Here is a 22,152-nt window from a genome sequence, read left to right on the forward strand (position 1 = left end):
TTTGATGAATTTCCGAGTTCTTTGAATACGTTTCAGAGCTATGTGGACAATTGATAGGGAATATACTACTTGGGCGGCAGTTCTAAATGCAGATCATTGATGTCTGATTCTCCGTTCTCGTCAACTGTGGTACCCTCATGTACTGCCCCTTTGAAGTAGGACTGCACTAGCAATGGGAAAAACTAGTCCTGAGTACTCATTTGCAATGTAGGACACAGTATTATTTGAGATATAATCTGCCGCTCCAGTGCTCATTGTCCTTTGACGTTCACGAAGATGTGCGGCAGGGAGATTCGTGAACGCCTTCTTCTGGTTCATTGTTCCACCGCTAAGCGTTCTTGTTCCATGGAACCCTTCATGAAGAACGCTATGTAGTGGAACAGCTGTGCCCACGCCTGCTGAAGTTCTGGAGTCCAGCGGTCTTCAAGGGACGGCTGGATCGCCTGGATGAACTGTGGTCCAATCAGCTGAAACAAGAGCAGAATTATTTGTATTAGTAGAGGCGTACTGCTAGTGTTGCTCCTAAGAGCTGAGGTTATACATAAGCACTTGTTATTATTACAGTATGGTCTCGGGGAAGGGGTGGCGTCTTCGACGGGAGAATAGGTACTGTATGCCATGTAGTGCGTGAATTGCAGCCAGAAAGGAACATTTAGACATAGAGACACAGAAAATAAGACCCATGGTCTCATAGCTTTTGGGGCCCCCGGTTGGTCGGGGCGGTAGAATAACGTCCACCGTATCCCCGTGGATTGGTGAACACGGGGCCATTAGCTGAGTCCTCGGATTGCTTCCACTTCCCGGCTCCTGACTTTCATTTTTCCTATCCGATCTCCCATGGTCAACTCTAGTTATTTTCTGACCCCAACGATATTAAGTTGCGAGGCCTAGGGAGTCTTTCATTATCACGCCCTTTGTAAATGATACAGGTTTCAGGCCATTCGGATGTTTTTGTTGTCACATCTTCGCTGACTACTGGGTTCTCAGAACTGGCGAATTACATCAGAAGTCTTGTTGTGAGTGGCAGCAGGTGATGGTTATTACTGGAACAGGTTGGGAACCCACATTCTTTCAGAAATAACTACCTATTGATGAAAGAAGCTCTGCACTACTGTGGCCTAAGTTTGAAATTACCCTCTGTAATACAAATAATACTGCGTTGTGTGCTGTAGCTTTATAGATACGTAAAATCACTCTTCAGCTACTGAATTGGGAAACAGTCACAGGCCTCCCCGCCCCGCGGAGTCTGCGGGGTCCTTATTTAGAGTCGTCCAGTTGAAAAACCCGTTATGTGCAGACAAACAAATTTTTCAGGAAGCGCAAAAATCTGTCATTTGTTATGCAACAAAGATAGGAGGTTGAAATCTTGTAATTAAACAGTACGCGTTCATCTTCGTCACACCGCAAAATCTCCACAAATTATAACTTACAGAACCCATGTTTTCTGCAAAAAGCATTTGGGCGTAACGAGTTTTGCAGCAGTTTTGTGTAGATGAAAGATATGTGCAGCAGTATATGGAATAGAGTGTGCAGATTTATGGTGAACGTGTTTTATTTGCTGCGTTTGAAAGTATTACACTATGAAAATAGCACGAATTGAAATAATTTTAAGGTTAGGATATACTGTTTTGATATCTAATCCCCGCTCTTTGATTATATGATTACATCAAGAAATCATCACTATGCAAACATTTTATAAGTTCTTTAACATTTTGTACAATTATATTAACAATCCGTTATTGCCCTCAACAATATCTCCCACATCAATGTCATAGCCTGGCATTTCACTGTTTAAAGTTTGCCGCTGGTCAAGCAGTGTCTTGTAGAACTTGTGGTCATCGTTCGTTATCCACTCTTTTCCGTAATGTTTGGTTTGCAATGTGTTCAGTTCGTTGAGCTTTTCTTTCTTAAGAGGAACCCCTTCTTCCACTGGTACTGGCACAACAGTAGAAAAGGGTTACCTGTGCTTCAGTATGCTTTTCGCTTCCACCACAATTGCTGTTATAGTTTACTTCACTTCTTCTCACACAGCTGCCTGCTTTTGTTTTTGTAAGTATGATCCTCTTACAGGATTCTGCGACATAATGAGCTTTGCTGCATATCACACGCTGCACATAACGACTTCTGCAGCAGTTCCTTTATTTGTCACCCTTAAACGTATGGATTAAATGGCCTTTGCTCACGTATTACATTGCTGGATTGTGTATTATGATGAGCTGCATACAATGGCGGTGATAACTCATTTTGAGAAAAAAAAATGGACATAACGGATTTTGCAACTGGACGACTCTTAATATCGCCGCCACCGTTCTGAAGCACATGTAAGCACAGGTCTCATAAGCGTTTTGCAGATGATTAATTTGGTGGTAGGAGTCAAGAGCCTTGAGGAGAGAAGTCTTGTTAGAGCAAATTAGGCTCTGTTGGCTGCTATTTATCTCTGTTTAATTTCATAGGATGTATCATTTGAATAGGTGACTGTCGATCCCAAATATTTAAACTGCTCAACTCTCTCAAAGGTTTAATTGCCCACAGTTACTGAGGCTGGCATGTTCTCCTTGCATGCTTCCCCAGCAGCCATATATTTAGTTTTCTGAGTTGGCATTAATATTGCCATTATTAATCATCCCATGGAATAAATTACAATGTTTTATGAGCCCCTAAATGCCATTTAAGAACATGAAAACAAAAAAATCGTTATCTTCAAAGAATTAGACCGAGCTCGATAGCTCCAGTCGCTTGACTGCGGCCAGTATGCAGTTATCAGGAGATAGTGGGTTCGAACCCCACTGTCGGCAGCCCTGAAGATGGTTTTCCGTGGTTTCCCATTTTCACACCAGGCAAATGCTGGGACTGCACCTTAGTTAAGGCCACGACTGCTTCCTACCCACTTCGAGCCCTTTCCTCTCCCATCGTCGCCATAAGACCTATCTTCGTCGGTGCGGCGTAAAGCAACGTGTAGAAGAAAAATGGATTAGAAGCTATTTCAGAGTATTTTATTTTCTTGGGATGATTCTAAATTTACAAAAGGTGGATCTACTACCTTACTTATTGAGTATCCCTCGTATTTTACATTTCGATTTCATCTCTAATTCAAAACAACGGAAGGCCATAAAGCATGAAGGCACGTAAACTGAAGTGTCGAAAACAATACAAATCCATATTCAATGAAAAAGAAATCTCTCCATTCTGCATTCCATTTCAGACAACCTTCTCGCAAGAACTATGCATATTTAAAGAGTTGTCTTGCTGCATGCAAAGGTGATCTGCTGTTATTTTCCTTGGTTTATGGAATAATTGATGGAGGCAATATTGAAGTCGCTCATCCTTTGATCGATTGCGTCGTTAGTAGAACTTCAATACCTCTGGGAAAAGCTTCTATTTCCTGTGCTTAAGTGGCTGTGAATAATTCATGGGCTCTAATGAAAAATTAATAATGAACGCAAGTCATTTCAGATCTCACTTTTCACCGCTGTGCTTTTGGGTGGAATCGCGGTGAGTGCGTGTAAATCTTCGTTTTATATGGAAGCTTTAATACTATTTTACACATACTCTTTACAGAAATTTTTAGGGCACGTAAATACGTACGTGATTAACAAATTTAAATGACCGAAGAAAGAAAGAAAGAAAGAAAGAAAGAAAGAAATAAAGAAAGACTTTTTTTTTTTGCTATTTGCTTTACGTCGCAACGACACAGATATGTCTTACGGCGACGATGGGATAGGAAAGGCCTAGGAATGGCAAGGATGCGGCCATGGCCTTAATTAAGGTACAGCCCCAGCATTTGTCTGGTGTGAAAATGGGAAACCACGGAAAACCACCTTCAGGGCTGCCGGCAGTGGGGTGAAAGTAATACTAGTGGCGTATGGCCTCCGGAGAGGCCTGGTGGAGGTCTTTTGCTAGTAGACGGCCTATAGGCGACCTGCGCGTCTGGGAGGGTGGGGCCCTACCTAAGATGATTTCTAATGATGAAGACGGCACACACGCCCTGTCCCCGCGCTAGGCGAATTAACCAGTTAAGGTCAAATCCTCGATTCGATCGGGAATCGAACCCGGGACCGTCTTGACCAAAGTCAGAACGCTAACCATTTAGCTACGGAGCTGGCCACACACAAAGTAATAACCATGCATAGAAAGATAAGCCAACCTAAAAGCATAAACAATGTAAAAGTAAGAGAAAGTAAACCAGTACATTTATCCTGTACAATGTGCAGAAATTATAACTCTAGAAGAAAGCGAAGTTATTTCCATTCGGGCTATGGAGGTCCTTGGAGGGGACCCCTGTTGGTGGGGTCGATAGAATAACACCCATAGTATCCCCTGCCTGTCGGAAGAATGGACTAAAAGGGGCATCAGATGCTCTTAATTGGGACAGTGGATTAGTGACCACTGGATCCTAACCTGAGACCTGGCATTGTTTCTAGTTAGTTATGCCAGACTCCTCCCTTTCATCTATACTGTCTGACCTTCCTTGGTCAACTCTTGTTCTTTTCCGACCCTGACGCTATTTGATTACGAGGGCTGGGGAGTCCTTCATTTTCACGCCCTTTGTGGTCCTTGTCTTTCTTTGGCCGATATCTTTTCGAAGTGTCGGATCCCTTCAATTTTTTCTCTCTCTTAGTGTTGTATAGAAAATGGTTGCCTAGTTGTACTTCCTCTTAATACAATCATCACCACCACTTTGGAGGGGTGTAAGGTAAAGGGTCCCACTATCCGTAACCTCAGAACTTGGTGAGGTAGTGTTGTTAGCTCTGTGCCTGGCCGCTTTGGCCACCAGGAATTAATCTGGTACTCATTTTTGGTGTACGCCGAGTGAATCTCAGAGCCAAGTGCACCTCGGGAAGTGGAAACATTGTTCCTTAAATTTTTCGATTTCCTGACGGGGAATCGAACCCAAGTCCTTCCGGAGGGTAAATAAATAAATAAATAAATAAATAAATAAATAAATAAATAAATAAATAATAATAATAATAATAATAATAATAATAATAATAATAATATTGGCAAGTACAGGCACTTATATAATTGGACGTACATACTCCCCATAGCGCACCGTCACTGTATTGTCTTATATAGATGGCTTGCTGTGGGGTCTCAATGGCGCACTAGCCGCTAGCGACTTGGAAAATTGTGGCAATCCAACTGATGAACCCACTGCTACACTGGGGTGAAACGCTGGTAATTTCACGATTGGAAAGACCCGGATGTGTTTAATATTATTACTTTATTAATAAGACATTTTATATTAAAATTAAAAAGGCTGCTGTTATTATTGGAGATAACTGACCGTTAAAATATTAGAAAGTCATCTCTGGATTGGAAATCCCTGTTTTAGGTACTAGGCCCAGTAAAACAGTAATTATTATTATCATCAGATCATTACTGACATTAAATGAACTTGTTTATTATTATTATTAATTTAAAAATCAACAAATAACAACATAACAGGCACAATTAGCGATTTTGAAACAAGTCAAAGAAAATACAATATTAGTGCATTTTGCAGGTCCTGGGCTTCAAGCCCCTCGCCTTACAATTCTTGAGCCCCCAGCTCAAATTTACAAAAGAGCACAAATTATTCAAGGGCAGAAATCCCCTAATTCAAAAGCACTTGCTCTCCAAAATACAATATCTAGCCTTCCAGAGCCACTCGTCACAATTACAAAATTTGAAAAAGAGCTAACAGGCTCTCAGTTCCTTACTGCCTACTCAAGGCACATTACATCAGTCTCTGGTCTCTCAAACCACCATTTACAAATTGAACTTACAGGTGTATTTAATACCCAACCTACCGGGCCTTCATGGAAAAGAACAGGTTAAATAACTGGCCCAAACACAAGGTGAATGGAAGCACACGGCGTTCCAATATAATGAGCACTTAAAAACCTAAAGGGCTCTAGGCCGATGAAACAGGGGCTATTCCCAAACTACTGAGGTGACTCGTATAGGAATTGCTTTAACACCTTACAGAAGAAAAGTTACAAAACGTAGTCACCTCAAACCAAGATGAAGGGGAGCTCGAGAGGGTACATCACTCTCTATCCCCAGTTTACAGTTAAAGATTTTATGAAGGTTTTTACATTAGCCGGAAGGAAGTTACATTTTAGAAAAGCTTGTGATATAACTAAAGAGTCGGACCTTTCCCTCGGGTTAAACTGCGGAGGTAACAAGAAAGAAAGAAGTTATGTGGCCAATACCTTGTAGATGTTCTGTTGACCGATGAAAGAGGCCGCCCGCCTCCTGCTTTGACACACACACTCAGTAGGATGACTATCAATTGGCCAAGAAACGAGAAAATTCGGAGTTTATAAACCCTCAGGGAAGGTTCGAAACCATTCAAGACTAAACTAGCCACACCCTCTCAATTTTATTGGATGAATTTCAAAGTTACACTTAGAATCGAACACGAAGCCTGTGATAGATTGAAAATTAAATACAGAAATTAGGGATCGGCTAGATTCAAAAGTGGCGGAAAGAAAAAGGAAATATTGCTAACCCAAAAATAAATGAACATCAATCAGTTACAAAAACCTAGAAATACAAAACTTCTTTAAATTATAACTTCTTACAACTCGCACCAGGGTGCATGATCATACTTTTTAGTGGTGTCCTCTGTGGAAAAATGTCCAAACTTCTTGATGAATGTCAAACAAAACAAGTAGAAATTCACTCAGGTTAGGAAACTGCACAATAACAAAATTACTCAATATTTTAGTGGTGACATCTTCTGATTAAAGTTCCAAGTTGGTGTAGTTTCAGTTTCACTGTTTTACCAATAGAGGAGTTCATTTAGGCGCTAGAGTTGAATGCGCGGCGTTGAGATGTACCTCCCGGTACAATTATTATTATTATTATTATTATTATTATTATTATTATTATTATTATTCTTATTATTGTTACCGTGTTTTAGCGGTAGGTAGAGGTGTAAGAAGGTGCGGGCGTGAATGGGTTTCAAACTACGGAATCAAAGTTAATGTAAAATTTAACGAGGTTATATTTTCTTTTCAATATTAAGTAATAACAAAGAACAGGTACTTAGTAACCGAAACACAATTTGAAATGTACAATTACAGGGGTTACAGAGTTTGGGCTTCGAGCCCTGAGTTCACACTTCTTGAGCAACTAGCCCAACTTTCCGATATACAAATTTTAACAAAGGGGCAGAAGACCCCAATCAAACCCTGGAGCACTTGCTCCAAATTACATAGTAAGGCCTCCTCGAGGCATACAACACTCCGTTTCCAAAAGAGCCACACGCTCTTTAATTTAAGCCTCTCCCAGGCCACACCAAACTCCACCTTCAAGTTGTCCTCAACGGACATAAACACAGGGGTAAAATACCCAATCTACTGAGGTCTATTAAATGAAAAGCAGGTTAATTAAATGACCTCTAAAACAATTTGAGAGGAGGCGATCTTGCACTCCTAATACACTTTGATTTTAAGACCTACTTTGGCTCTTAGGCCACTTATGCAAGGGCTAATCCCATACTACAGAGGTGACTTAGAAAAGAACAATTTGTTTTACGTTATCGAAGAATAGGTTGAGAAAAAATAAGTTCACCTCAAAACATTATGAGTGGGAGCTCGAGAGGGTTAGCACTCTCTATCCCAGTATGTAGCTTTACAAGAGAATAGAAGAAAAGAGTAGTTACATTTTAGGAAAAGGTTACATGGTAGAACGCTTCGCACCCGCCCCGAGAGTTAAACTGCTGGGCAAGAAAAGAAAGAATTTATTAATCGGCCATTACCTTATTGTTGACCGCTGCCGAAGAAAGAGGCGCTTCCCGCCTCCTGCGATGTACTTAACACACTGAAAGATGGAACAGAAGTGGCCCGGAGACCCAAAAATCAGCAGTTTATATCCTCTCGCGGAAGGTTCTAGGCGTCAGGGGAAAGAAAACACCCTCCCTCAAAGTTTTTATTGGATAGGACCCAGCAACATATTCAAGTTGGGGGAAGATACATCTGATTGGATAGAAATTAATTTAAGAAATTCGGGATTGGTCAGGTTCAACACAAGGGGAAAGAAGGGGTGAATATTGCCAACTTAAACAATGACTGAAAGAAATTTAACAAAGAACAAACTCTTGAAATTAAATTTTCTCCAACAAAATAGTTCTTTGACTCCGCACTAGGTTGCACTATTGTTGATCTTCAGTAGTGTCCTCTAGGAGAGAAAGTTTACACTTCTTACTTCAAGCGAAACAAAAACACATCAAAAATGACACAGTTCAAAAACTCAAAATTTTCCCCGTGGTGACATCTTCTGAGAAGATAGAGAATTAATAGTGTAGATAAAGTTCAGACTTCCTCCAGCAGGGGAGTTTCAACAGGCGCACATTTTAAATTAGCGGAGTGGAGGTGTACCGCCCGGTACAGACCTCCCCCCCCCAAAAGTTCCTCCCGGGGTGACACATGAAATTAGTTTGAAACAAGTTCCAAGTTATGATGTGAATATGAAGATAGATAGCAGAAGCATTTATGAGATTTTCTAAATTTAGTTTGTTTCAGTTTCAAAATTTGTTGTTGCGGATGAAGTAAAGTCTTTATATTTGTAGAGGTTGAATTTCTGAAGATAACTTTTAATACTTAAAAGCGAAGGAAAATTTTGCAATGTCCACCAAATATTGCTGTTGAATTCCCATGAAACGGTATTAAGGTTGAACAGGAATGTCTATGTAGTTGATGTAGGCTAAGTTGGATGGCCAGACCGGCCGTTGCAGCTTGCGTCCAAAGGGAGGCCGCTCGGACCCCTCAAGTACCCTGAGATACCGCTCGCCCGCACTATGAGGGGAGCAGAGGTGTTGAAGCACGCCGCGCCCGCGGTGAATATATACAGGCTGCGGGCAAGTAGCAGGTCGTGCGCCGCACATCAGCCTTGGCCGGGAGGAGAGCTCCGGCTCGCCGTGCACACGTCGTCCTCGCTGGGGCCGAGGGGGCCCGTCCTCAGCTCCAGTTGCTGCATGGCGCCGCGCGGCTGCGGGGGCACTGAAACATTAAAGCTTGGCGGCAGAATTGTGTTGGACCATCATCTTCTTTGAGGGTACAGGCTTGTGGAGAGGTTGAGGGGCCAGCGGCGTGCAAATATCCACGGCATAAGTGAAGCCACTGAGTGTAGTGGAGCAGGAGACGGGAGCGTGGTAATGGCCGTGACCAGGACAGGATGGCAGTTTAACAATCGGGGGAGGTTTACAAGAAATGCTTACATATAAAATAAAATAGAAGGAGCAGAATGCCTTAAGAGTTGAACTAAAAAAAAAAAATATAACCTTCATATTCCTTTCAAATTATATGAAGCCAGTTGACACAAAATTTACACCGGTTTCACCTGGGACAGGTGAACTCTAAATATCCTCTCGGTGGCTGGATTGCTTACTAACAATGTAACTGGCGTAAGGAAATCAAGAATAATGCATGGCCCATGAAATCTGGGAGCAAGCTTGCCCGCGGGAACAAAATTCTTGACCATCACCTGGTCACCTACCTTCAAAGGGGTGGGTCTCCGTCCACGATCATACTTTTCCCTAACCTTTTCATGAGACACTTTAAGATTGGCTTTAGCCTTCTTCCAAAGATCTTTAATATTATCCGGATCTATTGTCTCGGGTAGAATGTCATTCAGAGACCAGAGGTTAGAGAGCGGCGAGTTGGGAACAAACTTGAACATCAAAGAAGCTGGAGTAAACTTGTGAGATTCATGAACCGCCGAATTCAAAGCAAAAGCTATCCAATGCAGGGACGTGTCCCACCTGGAATGATCTTCATGATGATAGGCAATAAGTGCTGACCTGAGATTACGGTTAACCCGTTCAGCCAGAGATGGTTGAGGGTAATAAGCAGAAGTAGTTACATGAGAGATGGACAAGTCAAAACAGAATTTACGAAATAAATTAGATGTAAAAGCCTTAGCATTATCAGATACAATATATTGACACGGACCAAAGGAAGCAAAAATAGAATTTAAGCAAGTAATGGTGGACTGAGCGGTAGCCAGCTTAGTCGGAAATAACCAAGAAAATCTGGTAAAACCATCTACACATACAAAGATGAATTTGTTAGCATTACCCTTCGACTGGGGGAAGGGTCCTACATAATCAATATACAGGCGTTCCATGGGGCGCGACGCTTGATGAGAAGACAAAAGGCCTACCTTGGTGGACATGGTGGGTTTACTGAGCAAACAAGATTTACAAGCTTTTACAAGTTCACGGATTTCACCGTCCATACCTTTCCAGATGAATATTTCACGAATTTTTTCGCGAGTTTTAAAGATACCCAGATGCCCTCCTAGTGGGGTCTCATGATAATACTTGAAGATCATAGGTACCAGAACAGCTGGAACAACAACTTTCATCAACTTGTCATGCCTCGAAGGGCAACATAAAACACCATTCCTCAGAACATAAGGGACAACATGTTCCCCAGAAGAAAGGGTTTCCATTATCGGAGCCAGCGTCGGATCTTCACGTTGGTATTTCTCAATATCCCTAAAAAGCATGGGAGCATCTGTTAAGATGGCATTAACGCCAGATAGTATGGACTCGGAAGGTGATGAACTGTCGACCGGTTCCTGGGTCTCGACGTCGTTAGAAAACATACGGCTGAGTCCATCAGCAACAACATTTTCGGTACCTCTAATATGCCTGACATCAAATTGGAAGGCAGAAATACGGATGGCCCAACGGGCTATACGACCAGTACGACGCGGTCTACCTAAGACCCAGCTTAAGGCTTGATTATCTGTCTCCAGGTCGAATTTAACATGTTCCAGATAGAGACGGAACTTCTCTAAGGCGAATAAGACTGCCAAACCTTCAAGCTCATATATGGAGTACTTTGCTTCTTGAGCCGAAAGAGTCCTAGATGCATAGGCGATGGGGCGCCTCCCTAGTTCAGTCTCTTGAAGAAGGACTGCCGCTACCGCTGACGACGACGCGTCGGTTTGGACGATGAATTTCTTCGAGAAATCAGGCATAGCAAGTACAGGGGCATTACAAAGAGCTAATTTAAGGTCTTCAAAAGCGGCTTGTTGAGAGGGTCCCCACTCGAATTTGATGCCTTTCCTACGAAGAAGATTTAAGGGCGCCGCTCTATTACCGAAGTTAGGAATAAACTTCCTGAAGAAATTCACCATACCAATGAACCTGGCGATACCTTTAATGTCCTTGGGAGGTTTAAAATCACGGATGGCCTGTGTTCTAGAATGATCGACTGCTACACCATCGGGTGACACAATATGCCCTAGGAATGACATAGAGGGCTTAGCAAAGGCAACCTTGGACAACTTAACAGTTAACCCAGCCTTACGAAGGCGATCGAGAACTTCTCGCAGATGATCTAGATGCTCTTCAAAAGTCTCTGAAAATACGACGACATCATCTAAGTAGTGATATAAGTACTCGAATTTGATGTCGGAGAAGACCCTATCTAGTAGCCTAGTGAGCACAGCTGCCCCCGTGGGGAGCCCGAAAGGCACGCGGTTGTATTCATATAAATTCCAGTCCGTGGCAAACGCTGTAAGGTGTTTAGACTCTTCGGCAAGGGGAATTTGATTATAGGCCTGATTCAAGTCCAAGATAGTGAAGACCTTGGCCTTACGAAACCATGAAAAGCAAGAATGAAGGTCAGGAAGGGGCACAGATTGCAACACCACCTTCCGATTGAGAGCCCTGTAATCAATGACAGGCCTGAAGCCTCCTTGGGGTTTCGGGACTAGAAAAATAGGCGATGAATACGCCGACTTAGAGGGCCTAATAATACCATCCTTCAACATCTGATCGATAATTTCTTTCAGAGCCTTCATTTTAGGTGGAGATAGCCTGTAAGGTGGAAAACGGACAGGAATCGAATCCGTGACCTCAATTTTGTATTCAATAAGGCCAGTAACACCAAGAGTATCAGAGAACACCTCGGGAAACGACTGACACAGTTTGCGAATACTATCGGCCTGCTCCTCAGGTAGATGTCTAAGGTCTAACAACATCTCATCCTGGGTAGGCGAAATAGAAGAACATGACACAGAATTACACTTTAATAGTGGGATTTTACAACTAGAAGCAAATTTGAATGTGCACGACCTAGACTTGAGATCGAGCACAAGGCCAGCGTGAGAAATAAAGTCAGCTCCCAATATAATGGGGCAAGACAATTGCTTGGCCACAAACAATTTAACTTTCCATGTAAACTTAAAAACACGAATTTTGACCAGTAAGGAACCTAGAATTTCTAATGGAGATGAATTAGCCGAAACGTATTGAACAGGAGAAGAGACATAGTCAGGAAGTTTACAAACCGATTTCAATTTAGAATACCATTCAGCCGCAATAATCGAACAAACACTACCTGAATCTAAGAGAGCTGTTATAGGCTCGTTATTTAACTCAATCTTAAGAAAAGGAACAGGTGCGGGGGTATCCGCCGCAATCCTAAGACACTCTTTGGGGCATTCAAAAGATGTATTCAAAGACTTATCGTTCCCTGAATTCTCGACCTTTTTGCCAGGGGCTGAGCCTTGGGAAGCAGAATTAGTTGACTCAGCCGCAGCCACTAGTCACTTTTGATTGTTGTTGGAAGTTACACCAGAAGTTGAGCAGGAGGGGGTGCTATTCGAATTGGGACAATTCTTTGCGATATGTGAGAAAGCCCCACATTTAAAACAGCCTTGTGCTGAACCAGCTCCATTATTTGCCCTACTACTTTTGACCAATGGACATTTATTGCGAAGATGGTCAGGCGACCCGCAAGCATAACATTTACGGGGTGTGACTGGTCGGCGAGGTGGAGGCCGAGTGTTACTAAAGAAAGGCGGGGGTTCTTTCGCTACACGCAAAGAATCGGCGTATCTAACTCCTTCCGCTGAGACGGCCAACGCTTCAAGTTCCGAGAAAGTTTGCGGGCACGCCGCGAAACACAAATATGACCTATAGGGAGGTGAAATTCCCTCTACAATAGCCTGTACAATCTGATCTTCAGGAAAATGAAGGGCAAACACCCTAGTATAAAACTTAATGTCCTGTATGAAATCAGCCAAGTTCTCATCCAATCGCTGTACACGATAATAGTACTTCTGAATAAGGGAGGACCTTGCGCGGGCAGGAATAAAATTAGCAAGTAGATGTGCATGAAAATCTTCGATGGATGACTGTTCAGCTATGGCTCTTACTATTTTGTCGGAGAGAATACCAATAGCATACGGATAGATAATTTGCAAGATTTGACATGGAGAAAGAGAAAAAACAAGGGCATGATCCTGAAATTCCACTAGAAATCTTAAAAATGAAATTACGTCACTGGTGGTATTAACGGAAAACTTAGATATACCTCTGAGCAACATTGCCAATGGATGAGGCAAGCTACTAAACCCGGGTGACATAGTAGGTAAAGGTTTAAGTGGCAAAGAAGTCAATTCAGAACGGATGTTACTCAATGATGCACGACGTTCAGATTCGTTGTCCAATGGGGCAGGGATAGTTTGAGCAGCATCGGTTATTCTATTAACTTCTCCCTTGGGAGGCGCTTCCTCACTACCTGCATTCACTATGGTGGGTTGATCAGATTTGGGAGGAACTTCCCCAGTTAACAATTGAGTGACCTTACTAGATAATTCGGAAATATTTTCCAGGAGCGTACTAGCTTCCTTCCTCTGAACGTCATTCAATTTTAGAGACAACAGATCGTTAACCCTATTCGAAAAATGATATAGCCTGCCTTGCACACGCTTAATTTGATTAGGAGACGGATCATTTTCATCAAAAAAACTAACTACAGAAGCCAGCCCAGTAATATTCTCCGTGATCGTGGAAAGAGAGTCGTCAATTTCTTTCTCTCCCAAATTGGGGATGGAAATGGGCAAATCAAGGGACTCTCTAAGCTTGTTAGTGTCGACTGCAACCGTGCCTCCAGATTGCACATTTCTGATAGTTAATTCATAGATCAACTCCTCCTTGCGCAAATAGTTAAGAAGGAGAACATCGCGAGGGCCGGGCATGATGACCGAACAATTTGGAAAAAATCAAAAAATTCCAGCAACTGAGAAAATGGTTAGAGTTCGGAACAAACAATGTTTAGCCGTCAAAAGGGGCTAAATTGAGACCCATTCAACCACGCTCTGCTACCACTTGTTACCGTGTTTTAGCGGTAGGTAGAGGTGTAAGAAGGTGCGGGCGTGAATGGGTTTCAAACTACGGAATCAAAGTTAATGTAAAATTTAACGAGGTTATATTTTCTTTTCAATATTAAGTAATAACAAAGAACAGGTACTTAGTAACCGAAACACAATTTGAAATGTACAATTACAGGGGTTACAGAGTTTGGGCTTCGAGCCCTGAGTTCACACTTCTTGAGCAACTAGCCCAACTTTCCGATATACAAATTTTAACAAAGGGGCAGAAGACCCCAATCAAACCCTGGAGCACTTGCTCCAAATTACATAGTAAGGCCTCTTCGAGGCATACAACACTCCGTTTCCAAAAGAGCCACACGCTCTTTAATTTAAGCCTCTCCCAGGCCACACCAAACTCCACCTTCAAGTTGTCCTCAACGGACATAAACACAGGGGTAAAATACCCAATCTACTGAGGTCTATTAAATGAAAAGCAGGTTAATTAAATGACCTCTAAAACAATTTGAGAGGAGGCGATCTTGCACTCCTAATACACTTTGATTTTAAGACCTACTTTGGCTCTTAGGCCACTTATGCAAGGGCTAATCCCATACTACAGAGGTGACTTAGAAAAGAACAATTTGTTTTACGTTATCGAAGAATAGGTTGAGAAAAAATAAGTTCACCTCAAAACATTATGAGTGGGAGCTCGAGAGGGTTAGCACTCTCTATCCCAGTATGTAGCTTTACAAGAGAATAGAAGAAAAGAGTAGTTACATTTTAGGAAAAGGTTACATGGTAGAACGCTTCGCACCCGCCCCGAGAGTTAAACTGCTGGGCAAGAAAAGAAAGAATTTATTAATCGGCCATTACCTTATTGTTGACCGCTGCCGAAGAAAGAGGCGCTTCCCGCCTCCTGCGATGTACTTAACACACTGAAAGATGGAACAGAAGTGGCCCGGAGACCCAAAAATCAGCAGTTTATATCCTCTCGCGGAAGGTTCTAGGCGTCAGGGGAAAGAAAACACCCTCCCTCAAAGTTTTTATTGGATAGGACCCAGCAACATATTCAAGTTGGGGGAAGATACATCTGATTGGATAGAAATTAATTTAAGAAATTCGGGATTGGTCAGGTTCAACACAAGGGGAAAGAAGGGGTGAATATTGCCAACTTAATGACTGAAAGAAATTTAACAAAGAACAAACTCTTGAAATTAAATTTTCTCCAACAAAATAGTTCTTTGACTCCGCACTAGGTTGCACTATTGTTGATCTTCAGTAGTGTCCTCTAGGAGAGAAAGTTTACACTTCTTACTTCAAGCGAAACAAAAACACATCAAAAATGACACAGTTCAAAAACTCAAAATTTTCCCCGTGGTGACATCTTCTGAGAAGATAGAGAATTAATAGTGTAGATAAAGTTCAGACTTCCTCCAGCAGGGGAGTTTCAACAGGCGCACATTTTAAATTAGCGGAGTGGAGGTGTACCGCCCGGTACAATTATTATTATTTTTTTTTGATTCGTTGTGCCCAGCTGTGGAGCGCGTTTGAACTTATTTTGCACAATGTTTCTTCTTCTTTTCTTCCCAATATTTCTTCATTTTTTCACTGTGTTCCTTTCTGCGTGTTTCTGTCCAGCCTGTATTTTTTCTTGTTGGTTTCTCTGCAAATTTATGTTTGTTTACTAAGCTTCTAAATTTCATTCTATCTTGAATGGTTTCGTCCTCAATACCCATTTCTTGTAGATCTTCATGAATTTCTGCTAACCAATTGTTGCGGATTTTCAGGGTTAGAGCTAGATTTAGAATTTTCTTTGTCAGCCTGTTGTTATCCATTCTGTGTAGGTGTCCGTAGAATTTTAGTCGTCTCTTTCTGATGGTATCTGTGATTTTTTCTGTGAATTGAAAAATTTCGTGTGGTTTCTTTTTCATCCAAATTCCATTTTCGAACTTTGGTCCTAGGATTTTTCTGAGAATTTTCCTCTCTTGTTTCTCAATGCTTTTCATTTGTGACCTGCCGCCAATGATCAGTGTTTCAGATGCATAAAGTGCCTCTGGTTTGATGACTGTATTGTAGTGTCGTAATTTTGCATTTTTTGATATACATCTTTTGTTGTATCTGTTCCATGTGATTTTGTAAGCCCTTTGCAGTTTAGCAGTTCTTTCTTTGTTAGCTTCCTGATTTAACCCTGCTGGCTGAATAATTTCACCTAGATATTTGAATTTGTCTACTTGGGAAATTATTCCACAGTTGGTGATTAATGGTTGATTGTCGAATCTTGATTTAGTTCCTTCCATAAACTGCGTCTTTTCAAATGAAATTTGAAGTCCGGTTTTTGCGGCTATTTCATTCAACTTTTCTATGGATTGGATTGCTTCTTGTCTGTTGTTTGAAAGGATCGCAAGGTCATCTGCGAAAGCTAAGCAGTCAAGGTGAATTTTGTCTTTAAGAAGTCTGCCAATGTTTATACCTTTAGTTTCTTTTCTCCATTCACGAATCACTTTTTCCAAAACTAAATTGAATAGTAGTGGGGATAGTCCATCTCCCTGTCGGACGCCAGTTCTGATTTCGAACGGTTCAGAAACTTTTGATGTTGTGTTGGTCAGAGTTTGTTTAATCAATTCCCTCGTTTTCCTGTCGACTTGAAATTCCTCTAGTATGTTGAACAGGGTCTGCCGATCTATGGAATCATACGCTTTTTTGAAGTCAACAAAGGTGATTACTGTTTGTTTGGTTTTGCGAATCTGTAGTATGGTTTTTAGGTTTAGGATTTGTTCTGCGCAGGATCTCCCTTTTCGGAATCCAGCCTGATAATCTCCAATCAGGTGGTCTGTTTGTTTCTCTAATCTATTAAGTAGAGCTTTAGAGAAGATTTTATATACGAGTGAGAGGAGAGAAATTCCTCTGTAGTTGTTAATATCTGATTTGTCTCCTTTCTTGTGAAGTGGGTGAATCAATGCGCATTTCCAATCCTCCGGAATTTCTTCAGAAAACCAAATGTCCTGTAAGATTTTTTGAATACTCTGGGCCAGTTTGTCACCACCAATTTTCAACATTTCAGCGATTATTCCATCTTCTCCTGGTGCTTTGTTGTCTTTTAAATCTCTGATTATTTGTTTGACTTCTTGTAATGTGGGGGGTTCTGAATCTGGATTAGGTGTTGGTTTTTCATAGGTGAATTGTTCCTTTGGAGATTCACAGTTTAAAAGGTCCATGAAATGGTTTGCTAGGAGTTCACAATTTCCCTTATTACTTGTTTCCAAAGTCCCATCTGTACGTTTGAAACAGAGACTAGGTGCCTGGTAATTGGATAATTCTTCTCTGAATGTTCTGTAGAAGTTCCGTGTATTGTTTTTCTTGAAATCATCTTCTATTTCTATCAGTCTGTTTTGATCATATTTTCGTTTTTCAGATCTGATGATTTTTGAGGTTTGTTTCTGTGTTTTGAAGAATTCATCACGATTTTGATCAGTTTTATGGGAACTCCAGTTTAGCCAGGACCTAATTCTGACTTCTATGGCCTTGTCACAGGTGTCATTCCACCACCTGTGTTTGCGTTTCCTTGGGGGATTGCTGATGTTTTGTGAAGCTTTCAAGAGTGTGTCCTTGAGTTCTAGCCAGTTTGAAGGAGCATCGTTGGAGATATTCGCAAGGAAATTGTCTGAGTTCTGTCTCAGAAATTCAGGGTCGATTCTTGGGTTCCTGATTGTTTTGGTTTTCTTCCTGTTGGGTTGAAACTTTACTTTAACAAGAGATAGGTGGTGGTCGGAGTCAATAATTCCCTTTTTGACTTTAACGTTCATAATTTCTTTTTGGTTTTTCTTGGAAATAGCCACATGGTCTAGTTGAAATTCTCCTAAATGCATGTTCGGGGATCTCCATGTCATTTTCTTTTGTGGAAGTGCCAGGAAATGGGTTGACATCAATTTTAGATCAAAATTCTCGCAGAAGCCAATTAAACGTTCTCCATTTTTATTGGTTCTTTTGTGAGCAGGGTAAAGTCCTACAGTGGTCCTAAATTTCTTCTCTTTGCCAATTTGTGCATTGAAGTCCCCCAGCAGAATTTTGACATGATGTTTTGGAACTTTGGCTGTAGTTTCTTCTAGTAATTCCCAGAAGTCATCTACCTTCTGTGGGTCTTTTTGATTGTAATTGTTTGTAGGTGCATGTGCATTGATTAGTGTATAAGCTTTGTTTCCTGATTTGATTGTCATTAGCGAAATTCTTTCAGAAGGAGATGTAAAGTATAATACCGAATTTGTGATATTTTTTCTCACTGCAAAACCAGTGCCAAATTGTAATATTTTGTTAGGGAGGAGGGTAGCTGGTTTACCTTTATAAATTCTATAGTTTCCTGATTCAAAATGATTTTCGTCACTGTACCTAGTTTCTTGGAGTGCCAGAATTTGGATGTTGAGTTGGTCTAATGTGTCTGTTAAGTGCTTCAACTTTCCAATTTTGCGAAGCGTGTTGATGTTTAAAGTGCCAATAAAATGTTTTTCCTTTGGGCGAAGAGATTTGGGAAGCTCCGATACATTCCCGCATGATGTTCTCGGTCCCCCAGAATCCGATGACCGAGAAAACCTAGTATGAATACTAGGGCCTGGGGTAGTAGTATCATTAACTGACGTTGCCATCATGCTAGTAAGTTGAAGATAATGGGGAGATTGATCTTTGTCAATCTCATAGTTACAACTAAGGTATTGAGCCTCAGAGGTTGCCTCAAGATGTTTTCTGACTGTGCCTGTTTTTGGTCCGCGAGAGGTATTTTATTTCCCTCAAGCCCTCCGGACAAGTCCGGCGAGCCCCCCGATCCGCCACCTGGGACGCGCCCGATAGGGGAACAGGCAAACCCCCCACAATTATTATTATTATTATTATTATTATTATTATTATTATTATTATTATTATTATTATTATTTGGTCAATACTATCACTGTCATTGAATATGTCACATCAAAATTTGGATGAAACACTGTAAATAAATTGACCAAATTCGCACTGAAAGATATTAGATAACAATCGTGTAAGTCTGCCAATGAATACTACTACTACTACTACTACTACTACTACTACTACTACTACTACTGTTAATCATAATAGACCATGCCAAATTTCTCCTGTGGGTGGGGGCGGTAGAATATCAACTTCGGTATCCCCTGCCTAACGTAAGAGGCGACTAAAAGGGGCCCCTGTGGCTCTCAAGTTGGGAGCGTGGGTTGGCGACCGTGGGGGCCTGCGCTGTGTCCTGGCATTGCTTCCATTTACTTGTACCAGGCTCCTCACTTTCATGTATCCTATCCGACCTCCCCTAGTTAATTCTTGATCTTTCCTGACCCCGGTGGTATTACGTGTGGAAGCCTAGGGAGTCTTGCCATTTCACGCCCTTTCGTGGCCCTTGCCTTTCTTCGGCTGACACCTTCATTTTTCGTAGTGTTGGACCGCTTCCATTTGTTCCCTATGATAATGTTAATAGAGGATGGTTCTCCAGTTGTACTTCCTCTTAAAACAATAAACAACACCACCACCACTATGCAGAATGAGTCAAGTAGTTGCAAGCTTGCATTCGGGAGATGTTGAGTTCAAACCTCTCCGTCGGTGGGAGATGATTTTTTTTTCCCATTTTCATACCAGACAAATGCTGCGGTTGTAACTTCATTACGACCATCGTCAAGTATCACATTCAACATTTATCCTTTTTTCCATTCCCGCATTCCAGCTTCGTCGCGTACATGCTTGCGCTAGCGCGATAATAATGAAACCGCTAGGAAATAAAAAGAAAAGACAATAATGACAATAGCAAAAGATAACTAACTACTTTAAGACTCGGCAATATTAAAATAAGTGTTTTTATTGTCTGGTTCTGGCAGGTCTTAGAGAGAGTTTTAGCAAGCTTATCTGTCAAATCGTGACGTGGAATATACAGTCCGCTTGAGCTTTTCAAGAACATTTCCTGTATGAATGCCAGGAGAGGTATAGCATAGCGAGGGAAGAAAGAAAATAGAAGGGGAGAGATAAATGTGGCGAGCGCTATAAAATTTTGAGTATTAAAGGGAAAGTGAGGTAAAGCGTGGAAAGGAGACGCTATCTGACCACTACCCAAGCTGACGTCATTGTTCGCTGCACAATGGCCATCGTGTGTATCACGTCCCGTTATCAAGTCGTCCGGCTCACCTTGCGCCGCGCGGGGGTGGGTATTTTCAAAACACACAGCATCCCTTATCTGTGACTAGGAGGATACTGGCTGGAACTGAGACAGTGAGGAAATGACACTGAGACTGAGGGAGTATTAGATTTTAGAATTGTCAGCTGTAGGCAAGCAGCTGGATATGATCGTCTATATCTGAGTTCGAACCACTCTGCGGGGCGGTTGGGGGGGGGGGGGGAGGGGTAGCCACGACTCTACCGTGGCTCTAAGCCTCTGTAATCGGGAGACGGGACAGGGATGGACCTCACGGCTTGTCCCCACCGTCGGCTGTCCTGAGAATGGTTTTCCGTGGTTTTCCATTCTCCTGCACTAAGGCGAATGCAGGGACAGTTCCTAGTCTAGGCGACGGTCGCCAACCCCCCCCACCTTCTCCGTGCATCTCCTTCACCGTAACACATATCCCGGCCTGAGGGACGGCGTCACCGTCTAAGAGGCCCGCCTCCCCTTTCAGGGGAGGAATGAAAACATTTTAGAAGTAGTACTCTGCGGCCTTGTGGTAAGATGTTACATGAACATTTTTACGAATATTGAAGACGAAACGCACACAGGCATTCTTAACTTGCACGAGTTTCGTATTATATTTCTCTGAGATGTCTGCATGATTCTTATGATTCCGTTGCCTTCTGTTTTCGGCTGATCATAACTTTTCATTTCGATAACTATCTTTATAATCAACAGGAGCAAATGAACATGCATAATGATAATAATACTAATAATACAGTCGAGATCGGTTATAACGACTCCAAACTGTCGTTCTAACCAATAGTCGCACAAACCGGTTCTTTTTTCCTCCTTAAAAATGCAAATTTATGCTTCACACTTATATGGCTAGTTAAAATAATGAAGGTAAAACTACAGAAACATAACTGAAATGCGTACTGTATTTACAGTATGGTACAGTATTTGTGGAGTAACGCTGCGAGGAATTTGATTGGCTTTTGTTTGAAGAGTAGGTCCATTGGCAAGCACATTGTTTGTTCTTTGCTGTTTAAACCATCTAAATAAAGATTCTTCACTTTCTTCGTCCTCGGATGATCTGACTCGATTGATTTTTTAAAGAATTTTCTTCGAAAAGAGACTTTATTTCTCTTAGTCCTTAGAAATTATAGAAATCATTTAGTGTGAAACACACAAATCCTTCGCGATGCTGACATTTGTAAGCACATTTTCTAATCGCCACATTATAGTGTGACTTTTCTTCATTGTTAAACACTTTCATTTTCTTTTCAGTCAACTTCAGAGAGATGTCTGTCTTGACTATTTAACAGACAGAGTGATTTGAAATCTCCAATAATAAGCGTTACAGTGTTGTCAGCAATCCACAAATATGTAACACACAAATCAACATTGGACGTTATAGCCGATACATTTCTCACAAATGTGATCAAAGTACGTCGTTTTATATATGTCGTAATAAGCGATGTCGCTATAAACGTTTTCACCTATAGTAATAATATCATGATTGTGTGGCCTCGGCTACCGTGTGCATACATTTTATAATTTGACACCATCTGGCTGTTTGCTTGTCAATTTCGACGTTCCGTTTTATCCTAGGCCTACTCGATGACAGAGTAAACCAAATATCTCTTGGGTGTCTATGGCTGAGTTTTTAATACATTTTGTCGGGTAAACACCAAACGTGTCACCAGAGGTCTTTTAAATGCCGACATTGTGTGTCGAATGGACTTTTTTCTGCCCTTCAAAAATCAGACTACCTCTGCCGGGTTTGAACCTGCTCTCTTGGGATAAGGAGGTCGATACTGCTAGATAATGACAGCGTTAGTGAATTTCTCTTTGCTGATTTCTATGAATTTTCTTTTCTGAATATTTAGCTAGCTAGTTGC

The 22,152-nt window shown here is 41.6% G+C and overlaps 1 protein-coding gene across 1 annotated transcript in view; it reads right to left on the reverse strand.

Annotated features, from left to right (window-relative positions):
• Nucleotides 1-314: 314 nt before the first annotated feature.
• LOC136880855 (neuroglobin-like) overlaps nucleotides 315-22,152 on the reverse strand; it is a 552,523-nt gene continuing 530,685 nt past the window's right edge. The window contains exon 4 of the mRNA XM_067153396.2: nucleotides 315-467. Within this exon, the coding sequence (XP_067009497.1) occupies nucleotides 315-467 (153 nt within the window). The remainder of the gene's footprint in view (nucleotides 468-22,152) is intronic.

Source organism: Anabrus simplex, chromosome 9, assembly GCF_040414725.1.
Source record: "Anabrus simplex isolate iqAnaSimp1 chromosome 9, ASM4041472v1, whole genome shotgun sequence".
NCBI classification, from domain to species: Eukaryota; Metazoa; Arthropoda; class Insecta; order Orthoptera; family Tettigoniidae; genus Anabrus; species Anabrus simplex.